Source organism: Phytophthora infestans, genomic scaffold, assembly GCF_000142945.1.
Source record: "Phytophthora infestans T30-4 supercont1.46 genomic scaffold, whole genome shotgun sequence".
Taxonomy (NCBI): Eukaryota; Oomycota; class Peronosporomycetes; order Peronosporales; family Peronosporaceae; genus Phytophthora; species Phytophthora infestans.
In genome coordinates this window covers 573,296-589,725 of record NW_003303713.1, presented here as the reverse complement: position 1 = coordinate 589,725, position 16,430 = coordinate 573,296, and the positions used below count along the sequence as shown (strand labels likewise).

Genomic DNA, 16,430 nt, shown 5'->3' with positions numbered 1-16,430 from the left:
ACGTCAGGTCCCTCTTTAGTGTCCTGGGTCGGAAACAGTTAGGGAAGCATGGGACGCTCGCTTGAGACCGTAGTAGTCCGTAGAGAGGGAGTTTTGTCGACTTCGCTCAGTGCTCTCAACACGAAAAATTAGCGAAAAATACTTCATATTGCACTCCTCGATGCCATTGACATGACGGAGCCGGCGGGATTGTGACGCAGTGAGGCCTGGTAATCTGATACTTTAAAATCCGCATCGCTGTCGTGAGTAACGTGTCCCTCTATCAGCCCCCCCCCCGCTGGAGTCCTTGAAGCCCAGACCAAAAATCATCCCGACGCAGGTTCCTGCATCGCAGCTCCGGCGAATGAAAGCAGCGTTGCTTTGTTGCCCGCCGCAACGTAGTCATTGATGAGGCACGGTATCTTCACCTGAAAGAGCCACTGGCGTACGTCTTCTGCCCTTGATACCGCTCGAAATTCGGGGATTGGATTGTGTCGGAGCGTTGCGCTTTGTTATAGGAGCGGAGAATGGCAAGCTCGTTGCGCTTGCAGGATGGTTTTGGTTCCTCCCCCTCGGCTGTCGTGTCGTGAACGGTACTGCGTGTCGGTGGGGGCATGGTCATCGAGTCAGACCAACAAGTGCTACCAGTATATCAAAATCGTTTCTTGGTAGATGAGGAGGATGCGGAAGAGGTGCTTGGGGCTCGGGAGGAGAAAGAAAAGTGCTGGTCTTCCCGACCAGCTGCTCTGCATCCAAATACGTGGCTGCAGGGCCCCCGATTAATGCATAAGTACATTAATTAATGTACATTATTTTAATCGAGCGCGGTTGAAAATGCATAATGTATGGGAAGAAAATGTATACCTCCACACTTATAAACAAATTTTTGTATGTAAAGGCCATTACAAATGTGGTTTCCATGATTAATAATGGCCATTATGCATGGACGGGTTCCTCAGATTCAAATGCACAATGTATGGGAGCCTCGAAAATTTAAATGCGATTAATCCCCTTTATTTAATATTTGCCTTTTAATTTGATGTACCAATCAATAGAGTGTCATATCTGAAACGTCCATTCAGGAAGCTGAGATTAAAACATTTTCTTCTATCCCTGTAGAAACTAAGGTCAGATGACTAGATCGCGCTTTCATTAGCGTTGGATCAGGGCAGTCATGATCAAGCGCGACACCTTCCTAGCACATAAGAAACAACTCCGTTAAGCGTAAGTAAATCAACACTTAACTTATAATTTAAGGTATTTCGACTCCCTTCCGAAATTTGCGGCTTGTACGACCCACATTTTTCACGACTCGACAGCTGACAAACGCAAGAAGCTGACGAAGAAGATGAAGCGCCTCGAAATGGCTGCTGAGGGACTGAAAAAGTGGTGACGTAGGGTTCGTCACGGGGGGATTGTTCTCCATGTGTCGATCGCTTCTAAGAGTAGGAGCCATTTAAATGTAAATACACTTAAATGTCAACTTTAGAAAACTAATCAGGAAGTAACGTAAACACGTAAGTGCCGGGCAAAAGGCCGCGACAGGACTGCGGTGTCTGGCGAGGCTGCTCTTCTCTGCTGCTCTCTGGTGAGCGGCAGGCGTCAAAACGCAAAGTGTGGAGCAGCCTCCGCCAGAACACCGCTGTACCGCAAAAGTAGATTAGTATACAAATAGCAAATAAGTCAGTACTAAACTCTAGATAAATGCACTCTCGTTTGAGTACACCATCTTTGGCAGCGCACAGCCAACGATATCCTTGTGCATACAGTCCTTGGTATAGTCCTTCGCCATTGCACGCATGTGTACTCAGTGTAGCCGGTTGTAGTGCAGCCGCAAGCTGCACTGCCAGGCGCATGAGTGTCCTTGGGATGTGTCTTTGCAGACACTGGCAGTGGACGGTGGCTCGTAGATGGGGGCACCGGGCACTGGCAGACTGCAATGCACTGGCGCTCGACACGCAGGTAAGTTTTATAGCTCACACTCCCACTTGATCTCAGCGACGCACTTGGAAGTCGACGCGATCACACACGCGCATCCGAGTTGCCGCCATAGTCCTAGTAGTAGCGTAGTCGCAGCTCAAAGACAATAGCAGTCCACTCAGTAACAGCACTCCCACTCGATCGCCCTCGTCTTCATCAATGTCGCTCAGGTACAGCCTCCGCATCAACAGCAGTAGTCAACGCAGTAGCAGTAGTCGTAGTTGTAGCCATGTCCTCGGATACGTTGTCGTCGCTCGACACAATAGGTAAGACTTTCATAGCCTTGCGAAAGTGTGTGAACTTCACCACTGCAAGTGCCTTTGTCATTATATCGGCCACCATATCATCAGTTCCGATGTGTTGGGTTGTAAGTTGCTTCAACTCCACATGGCGTCTGATCATGTGGTACTTGTTATCGATATGTTTCGATTTCGAATGTTTGCCAGGTTTCGCAGTTAAAGCAATGGCTCCTTGATTGTCTCCCAGTAGTTGAGGTACTGGATGCTTCCAGCTCAACTCTTTGCATAGGCCAGCAAGCCACAACAAGTCCTTGGTCGCCTCTGCCATTGCTACGTACTCAGCTTCACAGGTACTGAGCGCGTTGATCTCTTGCTTGCGAGATGCGTAGGAGATGACGTTGTCGTCCAGCATAGTGATGTAGCCACTGATACTCCATCAATTCACAGGGTCGTTCGCATAATCAGCATCAGAGTAGCCACTAACTTGCACATCAGTCTGTAGCTTCACATTCATCACTAGTCCGTAGTCACATGTAGCCTTCAGGTAACGCAGCACCCTCTTGGCTTGTGCGAAATGCATATGATCATAGCTCGCAAGATACTTGCCCAGGTGTCGGGTAGCATGAGCTATGTCAGGTCTCGATGCACTAACGAGGTACTGGAGAGCACCCACCAGTTCTCTGTAGGGAAGATACTCCTTCGAAGCAGGCACGTCTGTCTTCGAGGGCGTCGTAGCTTCTGGTGTAGCGCAGCCATTACAGTTCTCCATATGAAAACGCTTCAACACCTCCAGTACGTACTGCTTCTGGCAGTACACTATTTGCCGGCGCGGCCGGTCAATCAGGATCTCGACGCCTAAGAGATATTTGACTGTGCCCATCGTCGTGAGCTCATATGTCTCTTGTAGTGAGGCAGCGATTGTGGCACACAAATCACGTGAACCCATCAGCAGTAGATCGTCCACGTAAACAGTCAATAGCAACTTGACTTCACCATCCTTCATCAACGCATATAGGCCGTAGTCAGAGTCCGTCCTAGTAAACCCCATCGCAACAAGCTTCGCATGAAGCGTGCGATTCCAAACGTTCGGTGCTTGCTTTAGTCCGTACAGGCTCTTCAACAATCTGCAAATGGATCCAGGTCCATCCACCTGGAAGCCAGGAGGCTGCTCCATGAAGATAGTCTCGTCCAAGTCTCCATACAGAAAAGCCGTCTTCACGTCGAATTGCAACACCTCCCAACCTCTTTGTACAGCGTAGTAGATAGCCGCACGTATGGTTTCGAACCGGATCACAGGTGCATAGGCCTCAGAGTAGTTAATCCCAAGTTGTTGTTTGAACCCATGGATCACTAGTCGCGCTTTGAATCGTTTGATTCGTCCACGCTCATCTCGCTTCACAGCAAATACCCACCTACATGTTATCACCTTCACTTTCTTGGCATCTTTGCGGGGTACAAGTTTCCAGGTCTTGTGACCCTTCAACGATTGAAGTTCCACCAACATTGCAGCTCTCCACTGCTGCCAGTACTTGCTTGCACGTGCTTGTTTGTACGTCGTCGGAATCTGCACATCCGTAGTCATAGCCTGCACCAGGCCTACCACGTAATCCGACAATCGAACGTTCGCCTTCTGCTTCCTTCTTGGTCGCTTTAGGCAGGGCTCTCTTGATGGAGGTTGAATCTCGAAGCCACTTGTCTCCTTCTCCACCATTGCAGGTTTCTTCTTTGTTCTGCGTCTCTTGCGCTTCCTCACTTCCAAACTATCCTCGGTTTCTTCAGCAGGATCCTGCAACACGGATGGTGCTGCAACACCAGCAGTCTCCGCACTGTCCTTGCTCACAGGTGCGTCAACGATTGACAAACTCCCACTTGAACTTAACTCAGTTTCTGCAGGTTTGTCAGCAAGTGGTACCGCCTCAAGTGGCTTCTCCGCACTAGAGATGCCGTCACTCCAACCTGGAAGGTACGTCTCCATGTTGGTCTTGATGCGCGCCACAGGTACAGTCTCGAGTAGAGTATGATCACCATCAAAGAATGCGTTCTCTAATAGATGCTTCATGTAGATGCCATCGGTCGTGAATTTTTCATGGAACTTCACATTCCCACTACGAGCTGTCACCACTTGAGCTGCCACCAGGTCAATGAACTTGTAGCCTAGGGTCGATTCGCTATAACCCAGTAATAAACACAGTCTTGTTCTTGCTTCCAGCTTCTCTTTCGCTTGTCTTGACTCAGGGGGACACGCACGTGTGCCAGACAGCCCCAAGTACGCAAATCATCCAGCATGGGCTCCAATTCGTACAGTTTCTGGTGCGGGGACACCAATTCTAAGGGCTTGGTGGGCAACCAGTTCAACGTCGTCACCACATGCAGAAAGGCTTCTCCCCTTAAGGAGCTGGGCATGTGTGTGGCCATCAGCATTGCTCTAATCCTTGGTAAAACCACGCCGTTAGCACGTTATACAATGCCGTTCTCTCGAGGAGAGTAGGCGTTTGTAAACTGCTGCTCAATCCCTTTGTCAATGCAGTAGTCACTTAGCTCCTTGCTTGCAAATTCGCCTCCTTGGTCATAGTGAAGTCGTCGCACCTTCTGCTCAGAAAAGCGAGTTTGCAGCCTGTTCAATAGGACTTTGATGTGAAGCGCTGCTTCACTCTTCTTCCTAAGTAGGAACGGTCACTTTTACCTTGTAGACTCGTCTATATTGAAGAGATTCATAGTAGCTCCATCCACAGACTGTTCGTTCACAGACCAAATGTCCATCATGAGTCTCCAAAAGTTCGGACCTCCGTGATGGAATCCGTTTATAAGACATTCTTACCGCCTTACTGGCAGCACAATCAACGCACTCGTACGAAGTCAGACCTTCTGATTCATCTTAACTCCAACATCGAGTTTGTTTGCCAACACTTTCACCGTCTCCATGCTCATATGACCAAATCGCTGATAAAGCAGCTCCATGGCTTTCTTGCTGTCCATGTCCTCTTTTAGAGCTGCCATCACCATCGCTCCAGTCACTCGCTCTGCACGTAGTCGGTAAATACTGTCACGCATCATGAACTTGAGTATTGTGCTTGGCTTGGAGATTCAAGCGGTCTGTTGATCATCTGAGCATGTCAACTTGAAGCTGCCCTTCATCTGTAGGTAGCCCAGACAAATGATGTTTACCTTCGCGTTCGGTGTGTACACCACGTCGTCCAGGAGACGGTCCTCGAGCTGGTCAGTTGCCTGATTAACAGTACGCAATAGCACAGACCCACAAACAGAAGTGTGTTCAGTTGTGCCATTCGCAAGGTCAAGTCGACTGGCTTGGTCTTCCCTTATGGTAGTAAACAATGCCAGGTCACCACAGACATTTACCTGGGATCCTGAGTCAAGTATCCACTCCACAAACTCAGACTGAGCTGATTGCATACCTTGGTTCTGGTTCACAGCGTTGACTTGACGAGAGGCAGAAGGTCTGTTGCCACGACGGTCTTCAAATCGACGTGGAGACATGTTCCGCCCTTGGTAGTTGTCACGTCGAGGTGAAGGTCCTCGTCCTCGCAAAGGATTGTCACGCCACTGCTGCTGCGGAGACGACGGTCCATAGCGACGCAGTCGATCATCGTGTTGGGGTGGCGGCTCATAGCGACTCGGTCTCTCGTTACGCCACTGCTGCTGACGCGGTGGAGATCGATAGCGCCCTGGATTCCCTCTTGGTTCACGTCCTCGCATTGACGGAGAACGGCCTCTTTCTCTTGGTGGAGTTCGTTCTCGATTGAAGAATCGGGGTGGTGAACGATTACGTCCTCGTCCTTGAATAGAAGGGTCAAAGTGTCCAACATCTTGACTCCAGAGTCCTCTCTCGTACGCGCTCCCCAAGTTAGGTCTGTAATCATTGCACATCCCTGGTTCTTGGCGTCTAGTTAAACCCGACATCAGGACCTCGACAGCTATCCCCCGGCACAGCCGAACCCCCTTGTGGTTCAGCTTGATTGCGCCATGGCTCAAGTGTAGGCCCTTTCGAGTTACTCGACAGTCCTTTCCCCAAGTAGTAGATGACTGGTTCCCACGTAGGCACCAATCCAGCTGTAGACTGATTGCCCTCCCACTGAGTCTGCGCAGTACTCGATACAGTAGGTTGCATGTTTTGCAGTACAGTAGCTTGTACACCCTGTTGAACAGCAGGTTGTCCAGTAGGTTGCACTTCAGGTTGTACCGCAGATTGTATGGCAGTTTGTACAGCTACAGCTGGTGCTTGCAGTGTAGGCAGTGAGGTTGATTGTCGTTGTTGTAGTCCTTGTCCTCCAACTTGTATGTGTTGAACAGGAACTCCAACTTGCAGCTGCAGTCGCTGCGTTGCTTGCGCAACCGACGATTGAGTGCGTTGCGTACTTGCCCGCGCCCCTTCAACAACACGACGCTCTCCTCCTTCTTCACATTTCGCAGGAGACGTTAGTGACCATGCAGGTGATTGCGTAGCCGTAGGCGATAGGGCAGCACCATCCGTGAGGTCAATCGCATTCGCATCGCATAGTGATAGGCCAGCAAACAGTCCTTGGCCATCTTCTTCCAACGCTACCGCATCCACACGACGTACGGAGTTCACCAGCGACACGGGAGCCCTTGGTTGTCTCTCTTGCAGCTTTCTCGCGAGCTCTGGCTTCCGTTGCTGGCCAGTGAGAGCAGTACACTTGGCATACCAATGTCCTTTTCCTTGACAGCTCGCGCAGTTTGTGCGCTGCTTCTTATCTGCAACGCCCTTGGATCGCTTGCGCTGTTGCTTGTTGCGCTTGCGTCCTCGGGCTTGACCTTGTCCTTGGTCCGTTCCGACATGAGCAACTTGCATTGAATGCACGACCGGCTGTCTGGTCTGTGCACGCAGCTGGTCACGCTGGTGTTCAGCAGCGCGTAGTCGTTGTAAAGCTTCAGCAAGTGTAAGTGTCTTACGATCATGGTTGTTAAGCCAATCGCCGTGCTCACGGGCGAGATCTTTAAATGCTTCCACGCTGTTCGACAGTAGTAGGCTTGCATGTTGCCACTCAGCAAACTCACCATTAGCTTGATGTAGAAGTGTCACCTTCTTCGCAATGTCGTCAGCATACTGCGATACCGACTCGTTTGGCTTGATCCGGCGCGTCACTAGCTCTTGCCGTAGGTAATCAGGATTAATGCCATCTCCAGCCTCAAAGTGCTGCGTAATCGCATCGTAGAGCATAGCGGCGGCGTCCATGTTGTCGTGGATGTCGTCGATCTTGAACGTCGTACAGACAGCGACAACGCAAGTGCTGAGAACGCCTTGTTCTTGCGCGACTTGTACCACACGCGATATTTGTCACGACGCATGCCTTCTACTGCATCGTAGCGCTCAGGGCCATAGGTGATGTCTCCCAGCATCTTCGGCTCGAAGTGCAACGGCACCTCGCTCTTCCAGGCTTTGTAGTCGCCCTTCAGATGGAGCTTGGGCAGCTTGATCGGAGGCGAGTTGATAAGGACCTTGGTGTACTCAGCCAGCTCGCCGTCGTTGTAGCGACCAGTAGGGTTCATGTTGTCTAGAGGGCGCCACGGATCGTCGGGGTCTCGGTCGCCGTTTTGTTGGTTTAGCGGCGACTGGGGAGGATTGTCAACTGGCACGGATTCTTCCGTGTTCGTCGACGAAAGTTTATGCATACTTTCGAGTAACATTTGGAATAACGGGCGGCCACCCGGGATTCCCGCCAATGAACGAATTAGTCGTTCTGCATCACTGTGCGACAGTGTTGCGTCATTGTTCAAGCTTGAATTTCCTGCCAATGGGGTTGAAGCTTAATCTTGATTGGTCGGAATTCCAGAACTTGTGTCTGGAACGCCAGCAGCCACGTCAGTCGCAGACTGCGCCCTGATTGGGCTCATAACCAGTGGTGACGTAGGGTTCGTCACGGGGGGGATTGCTCTCCATGTGTCGATCGCTTCTAAGAGTAGGAGCCATTTAAATGTAAATACACTTAAATGTCAACTTTAGAAAACTAATCAGGAAGTAACGTAAGCACGTAAGTGCCGGGCAAAAGGCCGCGACAGGACTGCGGTGTCTGGCGAGGCTGCTCTTCTCTGCTGCTCTCTGGTGAGCGGCAGGCGTCAAAACGCAAAGTGTTGAGCAGCCTCCGCCAGAACACCGCTGTACCGCAAAAATACAAATAGCAAATAAGTCAATACTAAACTCTAGATAAATGCACTCTCGTTTGAGTACACCATCTTGGCAGCGCACAGCCAACGATGTCCTTGTGCATACAGTCCTTGGTATAGTCCTTCGCCATTGCACGCATGTGTACTCAGTGTAGCCGGTTGATGTGCAGCCGCAAGCTGCAACAGAAAACACACTTCCCGTGATTAAGTTTTTTTAAACGATTACATGGCTCCACGCAAGAAATCAAGTTTGTCTAGCAAATTACTTATACATAATTTTCCTACATGTTTACTACAGCTTTTATACCATTGACCTCCACTGGAAGTCCGGAGTGATTGTAGACCTCTCGAATACTTGCGCCACGTCCTCCACGTTGCCCAATAGATGCAGCATTGGAGCTAGCAGATCCGAGTGAGTCATGACACTGGTGAAGCAGCGACGCCCACTATCCCACTCAAAGTGTGTCAGGCCGCGCATGACGATGCGTCGCCCTCGAAGCTGCTGGGCGAGCTCGAAGTGTGCGCCATCCTTGCTGACCAAGCGAGGGAAGGCGTTGCGAAGTGTTCGCTCTGTGATCGTGACGCTGGTCTTTGTGATGGCTTCTAGTGACCCTGCCGCACTCCTGTCCAAGCCTTCGAGTGTCACTTCGACGTCTTGGAACCACAGGGACATGCACTTCCAGCTTCTCAGCATGGCGTTGTGGCCCTGTCCGGTATTAAGTAACACGTCTGGGCTCATCGTTCTACGTAGGAAATCCAACTGTTCGTCACTGTGTTTGATGACGCTAGAGCGTTTTCTCGACTGGAGACCGTAGCGGAAGAGCTTAAAGTACTCGACAGCCACGTCCCAGCCATTCTGACGAGCTGGCAGCGCTGCGATCTCACGTCGTCGATACTCAACCGTCTCAATCTCTTCGCGCAACTTAAGCGTCTGTTTCTGAAGGTGACTGATACGGTCGTCCTGCATGAAGTCAACCTGTTTCTCTCTACGCACTTGCTGCTCCTCGTGCCACTTCGCAGTGGATTCGAGCTTCTCGCTGTTCAACGACTCTGTGTCTGTTTCTGGCTGTGGCGTACTTGGCTCCACAGGTGCGCACTGGAGCTTTCGGCTCGACACAACTGGCGACTCAACTCTCTTCCGCTTCGTTCCGCTCGTCAACGAGAGCAGGCCGAGCACGGCAACGGCATCGCGCTCGGGGATGACCGCTGGAGCAGATGTAGAGCTCGTTCTGTCTACTGCCCTCGGCACACGTGCACGCTCAGAAGACCACGACGATTGTCGCGGCTGAAAATAGTCTGCGTAGGCCTTAGCGTTTCTATAATCATCGGTTGGGAGGTCCCTGCTGGGTCTTCTGCGCTGTTCGACATTACCGATGATGCTGTCACTGAGGAATCGGTAGTTTGGTGGACGAAGAGTGCTGAAGTTCATCCGAATCAGTAAAAAATTACTCGAGCTCTGCTGTCTGGACTGCGAAATGAGAAATGACGTTCGGACTCTTGAACAATCTGCGATAATCGAAAAGGATAGGTAAAAGGAGCACCTGTGTAAAGCGCTAGCCCTCTAACCAATAATAAAACGAATGAGATTGGTATTCGAAAGTTGTTTTTTACAAATTTTGTAAGAGGAGGACGGCATCATGGACATAACGAATGGTACTTCATGACTTGTAAAGTTTTGAATCTCAGACTAAGCCTCGTGAGTCCAATAGAAACTATTGTGCGGTAATTAATAGTTCTTCAAGCTCTGCCCGTATGGTGCTGGCAGATTTCTATGTGCAATCCACGCTATCTATAGTCCGATGGCACCACGCGCATGCGTGAATGTTGTGAAAAGGCAACACAAATAGGGAGCCGCTTTCCCTGTCCTGGTGGGTGTTGTGCAAAACCATTCGAGATAATACGGACAGGAAGCAGCAACTATTAATACATGCAAAACAAGATCGCAAAATATTGAGCTACAAGATTGAAAGCTTGTATACCAGACAGCACAAACCAATTGAAATTGCTACATTCCCTCCGTTTCTCGGATTGCAGTGCACGGTCCGTTCATTGTATTAATAGTACGGAAATGCTCGCATAAAAAGAGTGCTTGGCAACAATCATAACTTACATCATCGAGAGGATACCAACATTTTAAAGCGGACGACTGCATCGGCATCTTTAGCTCGACGTTTTTGGGTATGACTTCTGGAAGGGTAGCGTTCGAACATGCTCAGCGTGATAAGCAAGTGTACAGCCAGAACTTTCTGGTCGATCAGCGACAGATCACTTGAAACTGTGAACGTCAAATAATAAAAAGTGACAGAGTTATGGGCATGGCCGTATAATTGTGTCCAGGAGTGTAGTAGATCAAAGATTTACAATATTATAATAATAGATGTGTTCTCCTTAAAGCAAGCCTGCTTAGGTAACAATCCATGAGATGGTGACAGCATTCAGTTTTATCAAACCGAATGTAATTAAAGAACAAGAAGTCCCCTAAATAAGGGTAGCTTAATCTTCGTATACCCGTTTATATCGGATCAATGAGTTTGGTGAACATTTGACATATCACAACGTTGATGAAATATCCATTTGGAAGTTGATCAGACGATCACCCACACTTATTGAGAGGGACTTCTGTACCCCTACAGTATAAACGGGAACTCTTGGATTGCACGTGTAGCCCTTTTCTGTAGCCCTATAGGTTGTACATTGTATAATAGGAGATGTTACACTTACCTTTGCAGAAAGTTCATAAGGTCACCTTGGTCGATTTTGAGGCTGCTCGGATACAGACTTGTCCATGAACCGACCGGTTTTCTACACCGGATCAAACAACAGATTTGCTCTAATGTATCAGTGGTAGATGGTTAATTACATACCGGTATTTGATTTAGTACACTTCTATACATGTGTGCGAGTCGATGGCAGTGAGTCCAGCACGGCGTGCAGCAATATCGAAGCTGTTCCTATGTATGGAAGAATGGTTAGATAGGCTCACCGCAGCGCAAGCTACACTCTGACGTAAAGCTTGTCGCTGTAGGTTTCTTCGCTCTTTTAAAATCATGATAAATGTTCTGTGCACACAGGATGAACATCAATTTCCCGCTGTTATTTGAGCTTTCCCTATGTCGACCAAGCGTGGATGCATCTGTCTGTGAGCTATGTACTATGCTGTTTTCATTGTGTGCTTTCGTAGTAAAAAATGGGCAAAAAAATGAACGGTGGCACATTAAAAGCAGGCAAATTTCATCTCGATAATTCAATAATACTGGTCACATGTCAATGCAACATCACGCACATACAATACAGCACAAATACTTTTTGTTATTATAGAGCTTCCAGCTCCAGACATTAACCATCTCCTCGCTCGAAATCTACGAAATATAGAGAAGAACGTAAATACATGAACTGTACTACTATTAATTAATAGCGTTTGCTACGGTAATTGTACGAGGTTAAAGATGAAATCGTTTTTCTAGCGGTCGCTCTCTGCATAGACAACACCAGACGACGAATACCAAACATAACCCTGGGTTACGACAACAAAATCAAAGAATTTTGTGTGTCGCCTTTCAATGCTGGCTATTATAAATAACACGTGTGTACTGTATTACGTGCGACACGAATCGGGAACGGACGATTTTGTCACTCAGAAAAAGGACACTCTAAAGCAGTTCTTCGAAAGCCGCACTGACAGCCAGTGGGTACATTATGCTGCCTAGCAATATGGAATGATTGATAAGACAGTAATAGCGAATGTTCTCGCAACTTAGTTGATGCAGAAAAACACTTTCCATCGCAGAGCCACAAGCCGCATCTTCATGCAACGATCTGTAGATGTACCATACAGTATCACTAGCAGGTGGGGAGAGTTGTGCTGTCGTTGTATAAGAACTGTATGGGTTTTGCTTACAGTACCGTACATGTATCTTCCGGTATCCGTACATATTGAGCTTGCAAAACTTGCAAACATTATTTGTGTAAACGCAAATTAATAGTACTGGACATTCTGTATACGTTGTCAACGCCTCTACTGCCATGGTTAATAAGAACCAGTTTTCAAGTTGGGGACGCAATCGGAGTTGCGAAACATGCTTTAAAATAGCAAGGATGTGCTAACGCTCGCGTTTTTGCACTTTATAGGGAGGCTCACATACAAAAAAGAGGTATGTCAAGCTGGACACAATTTACGGCCACCATCGGCCCAATACAAAAACCTATATAAAATTAAACATGAGTCAGTTATGCTGGCGTCAATGCTCCAAACATGTCCTTGGATCACAGTCTTGGATGTTGTGCTACATCGGATGACTGGGGTATCAAGAAAATCTCAGAATTGTATTGTCGGAATAACTGATTCTTGAAATCCCACGCTCCCAGTAAAATAAGACTTTGAACCAATACATGTAGCTATGATACTAGATCTTCACATCTTCTTAAGAGTAAGAAATACTAAAAACTGCTTAGATTTATGGTAAATGCCCGCAAAGAGTCGTTTAACAGTACCAAAACGCCAGCAAATTTAAAAACTCTTTAAATTATTATAAATATTTCCTCTCAAACGGAATATCACTCCTTTTATGAACGATAGCAAGAATGCCTTCATCCTAACGTCCATTTTAGTCAGAGATGAGTAAAAACGACATTGGGATAACCGCTGAATCGTCAACATTTGTCACACGTGCAAACATATTCTGAAAATTCAGATTGTGGCTCGTTTGTCTTCGTTTTAGAACATGTTTCTAAACCATCTTTTGCATTTTTCACAAAGGTGGGCGGTAATTTCAGGTTAAATATCATAAACATATTTGTAAGCCGGTATTCTATATTCTACAGAATAAGCATTCTGACATAATCTAGTATCCAGCAAACTTAGCTCCGATCCTAATCTCGCATATGGACGTTTATATTGGTGGTGGTATGCATATTATTCCGCTTGGATTGATGAAGGATATAAAGATGGAATCTCTTTCGCTTGGTTAAGAAATACAGTATATACCCGTACAGGTTCGAAAATTCCTGTGGGAGCCCACCGTGGCCGCGTGTGAACCCCCCCCCCCCTCCCCCCATTTATATAAATTATGACCAGGCCTGGAGAGAAGACATTCAAGCAGCTGTGGCGTGACCTATGTAAGGAAGGCTGGATAGCGCGCAAGCCCTCGGGAATGGGTAAGGATCATCGCTATGTGAAGCCCGGCATCAAAGTCGTCTTGATAAGTCAAGGTGTGGCATCGACTTCTTTGAAGGTGAATTAGCACATGGGACCTAACAAAATAACTTTGATGCTAACATAGATTTGGTTTTCAAATTAAGTTGATCTCATAGCGCTCGCTTGTCTTTCTGGCTTACTAATCCTTGCAGCTCCAAGTGTATCCGCTGTGCGTGCACCTGCAAGAGGTCCGATTGGGAAGGAAGCCTCATACACAGCTATTGAACAACAACCACCTAGCGTCTCAGTACCAGTTAAAGCAGCTTCGAGACCATCTTCTCCATTACCGGTTGTGATAGCTAGACCAGAGCCATTTAAGTGTAGTGCCGCGGCTCCAAGTCTTCACGGAGAGACAAATGTGACAACTGAGGCGGCTGTGAGCGCTTCAAAGATGGTGCAAGCTTCTACAACGGATGATACAGAGCAAGTTGATGTGGGTGGTACCGCTATTCCGGATGATACGGAGCTACCACGCGGAGCTACCACGCGGAGCAATGAGGTCCATGAAGATGAAGGGAAGAGCGACTGCGAGGAGGTGCAAGATCGTGTTGATTTCGACGTGTTTGATAGCGACAGCTTCGTGAAAGGTCTCAGGTAGGAGCGCTTGTTAGGCCCGACAGCTGAAGACGACGTGAATATGGGGGTCGACGAAGATTTCAGTGATTCAGAGTCGAATGCGGATGATGAAGACGTAATGGAAGACAGCGGAAATCAATGAAGCTGATCCCGACGAAGAGCCTTTTGACTCGACAGATGCTTGTCTCCCGCGACCTCGCTAAGAATGAATGGAAGGTGTATGATGAAGCTCATAGCGGTAAGTCTGGATGATACAGAATATTATGCATTGTAGATACTAATTATGTATGATCCGGTATGGTGACATTGGTAGGCAACCTCCAGCTCGACGCTGCCACTGTCTGCGATGACTGGCAGTTTGACCCCACGATATCAGCTGTTGCCTATGCAGACTCACCATCGGGCATGTTTTACCCTTCTTACCAAAAGAACTGTGGATACGTATTGCCAAGGAGACGGATCGCTACCGTGATCTATATACCCAAGCCGTCGCTACTTCTCGACGAAACAAGTTGCTTGCTCGACAGACCAATGATTCTCGCAACAGTGTACCCAACGTGACGGATCTTGATGAAGCTTTGCAGACGTTCAAGCGTATTCAATCTCATGAGATTGTGCATATTGCTGCGCTGCTCTTGGCTTGAGCTGTAGCTCCAATTCGAGACGGCCTTTCGATACATTAATGTACCGACGAGGAATGTGGTATCCCACATGGAACGTTCTCGCGCTTTATGAAGCGCGATTGCTTCCGGAGCATTATGAAATTTCTTTAATTCAGCGACAACGAGGACGGGGGGGGGGGCAAGGCGTGGGAGAAAACCGGCCGGTACTGCAAGCAGTTGAGAAAACATTTCGGCGTGGGCATCGTCTTGGGGAGGCCATATCGTTTGATGAAGGCATGATGACAAACCGCAGCAAGTACAAACCGATGCGCGTCTTTATGCCACACAAGCTCAGCAAGTACGGCACCAAGTTTTACATGCTATGATGTGCGGATACAGCATACTGCTCCATGTTTGACTTGTTATTACGTATGTCACTGAATTTACTATTCTGGAGTATACAGAACTAACTAATATGTACGTATGGTATTCTGTACTTGAACAACTTACGGTGAAAATCTATTGTAGAGTGGAGGCGAAAAGGTAGCAATCACAATAATCACGTGATGCGACGTTGGGAGTGGGCCCAAAGACTGTTGTGAGGAGCATCTCAAAGGCGTTGATAGACTAGCCAATGAAACGACTGTTTGTGACGGACAGCCTTTAGTCGACTGTATCGTTGAGCTTGAAGCTTCTTGTTGTGGGAGCAGCGCATCTTGGCCGCTTGGGCAAGTGTCCTCTGCACTTCACGCACAAAAAGCGACCGAAGCAAATGCCGAGAGGGACTTATTGTTTCGCTCAAGCGCGTAACCACCCGCCGCTTGTGACATTGAGCTGATTGGATTCAAATCATCGGATCAAGATCGCTACAGGTTGCAGTACGCGTCTCACCATCGCTCTGCGCTTAGAAAAATATGGCACGCGAAGCACAGTGCCCTGCCCACGGCTGGTCGCGGACTATGGGCTTGATATGGGTGGCGTGGACGACCCCGACCAGCTCCGGCTCAAGCATTACAGCATACAGAAGTGTATATCACTGCGAAAGTACTACAAGCAATTGCTCCTGCGCATAGTAGGCACGGCTGCCGTCAATGGATATATCGTTCACTGCCTAACGCTCTAGAAAAAAAGGAGAAGAAGCACCAGCCCATGCTAAGTACTTGCGTCGTCTGCACAAACAGCTTCTTGCACTACGGACTGTCAACTTCAAGATGCACCCCATCACCGAAGACGTGCTGTCTGTGCCAATACTATGCCACCAGCGCGCGCTAGTGAGCATTCTACTCCGGCAAGCAGCACAAACGGAGACAGTACATTTGCAAAGTCTGCTCCGCCTTTGCAGACTCCAAATCAAAGTCGCTCGAATTGAGCTTCTACGGCCAGCAGTGCGGCGATTCCTTTGGTGGGCGTGTACCGCTCTGCCGCCACATTCGCCGCGTTGAGAGCGGCAACACGCTCACGTCGTGGTTCCAGATATGGCACGATATTTGGGCGCCGGGAATAGTGTTCCACCGAGCCTCAAGACAACGATTAGATATAGTAATCGCAAGAGAGAAAGCGAGGAAGAAGAATGGATCAGATCTGAGCTTATTCTTGAAACTATCCTAGCAAAATGAAGGAAGAGCTACACTAAATATACACATCCACCGTCAATCAAACCGCAAAAGCAGAAACGGCAAAACTGGCCCGAAGTCTCACTACGCTGTAATTAAATATCAA

General features: G+C 48.3%; 2 protein-coding genes across 2 annotated transcripts; one reads left to right on the top strand and one right to left on the bottom strand.

The window, feature by feature from the left end:
- Nucleotides 1-8,375: 8,375 nt before the first annotated feature.
- On the bottom strand, nt 8,376-10,454 carry PITG_16887 (uncharacterized protein; the record flags this gene model as incomplete). Its single annotated transcript, XM_002897270.1, has 3 exons — nt 8,376-8,516; nt 8,647-9,757; nt 10,450-10,454. The coding sequence occupies 3 exons, from the start codon at nt 10,452-10,454 to the stop codon at nt 8,376-8,378; spliced, it is 1,257 nt and encodes a 418-aa protein (XP_002897316.1).
- A 2,951-nt stretch (nt 10,455-13,405) lies between these two features.
- PITG_16886 (uncharacterized protein) lies at nt 13,406-14,459 on the top strand (the record flags this gene model as incomplete). The annotated part of the gene is made up of 3 exons (XM_002897269.1): nt 13,406-13,493; nt 13,686-14,127; nt 14,423-14,459. 3 exons carry the CDS (start codon nt 13,406-13,408, stop codon nt 14,457-14,459), a joined length of 567 nt encoding a protein of 188 aa, XP_002897315.1.
- Between the last annotated feature and the right edge of the window lie 1,971 nt (nt 14,460-16,430).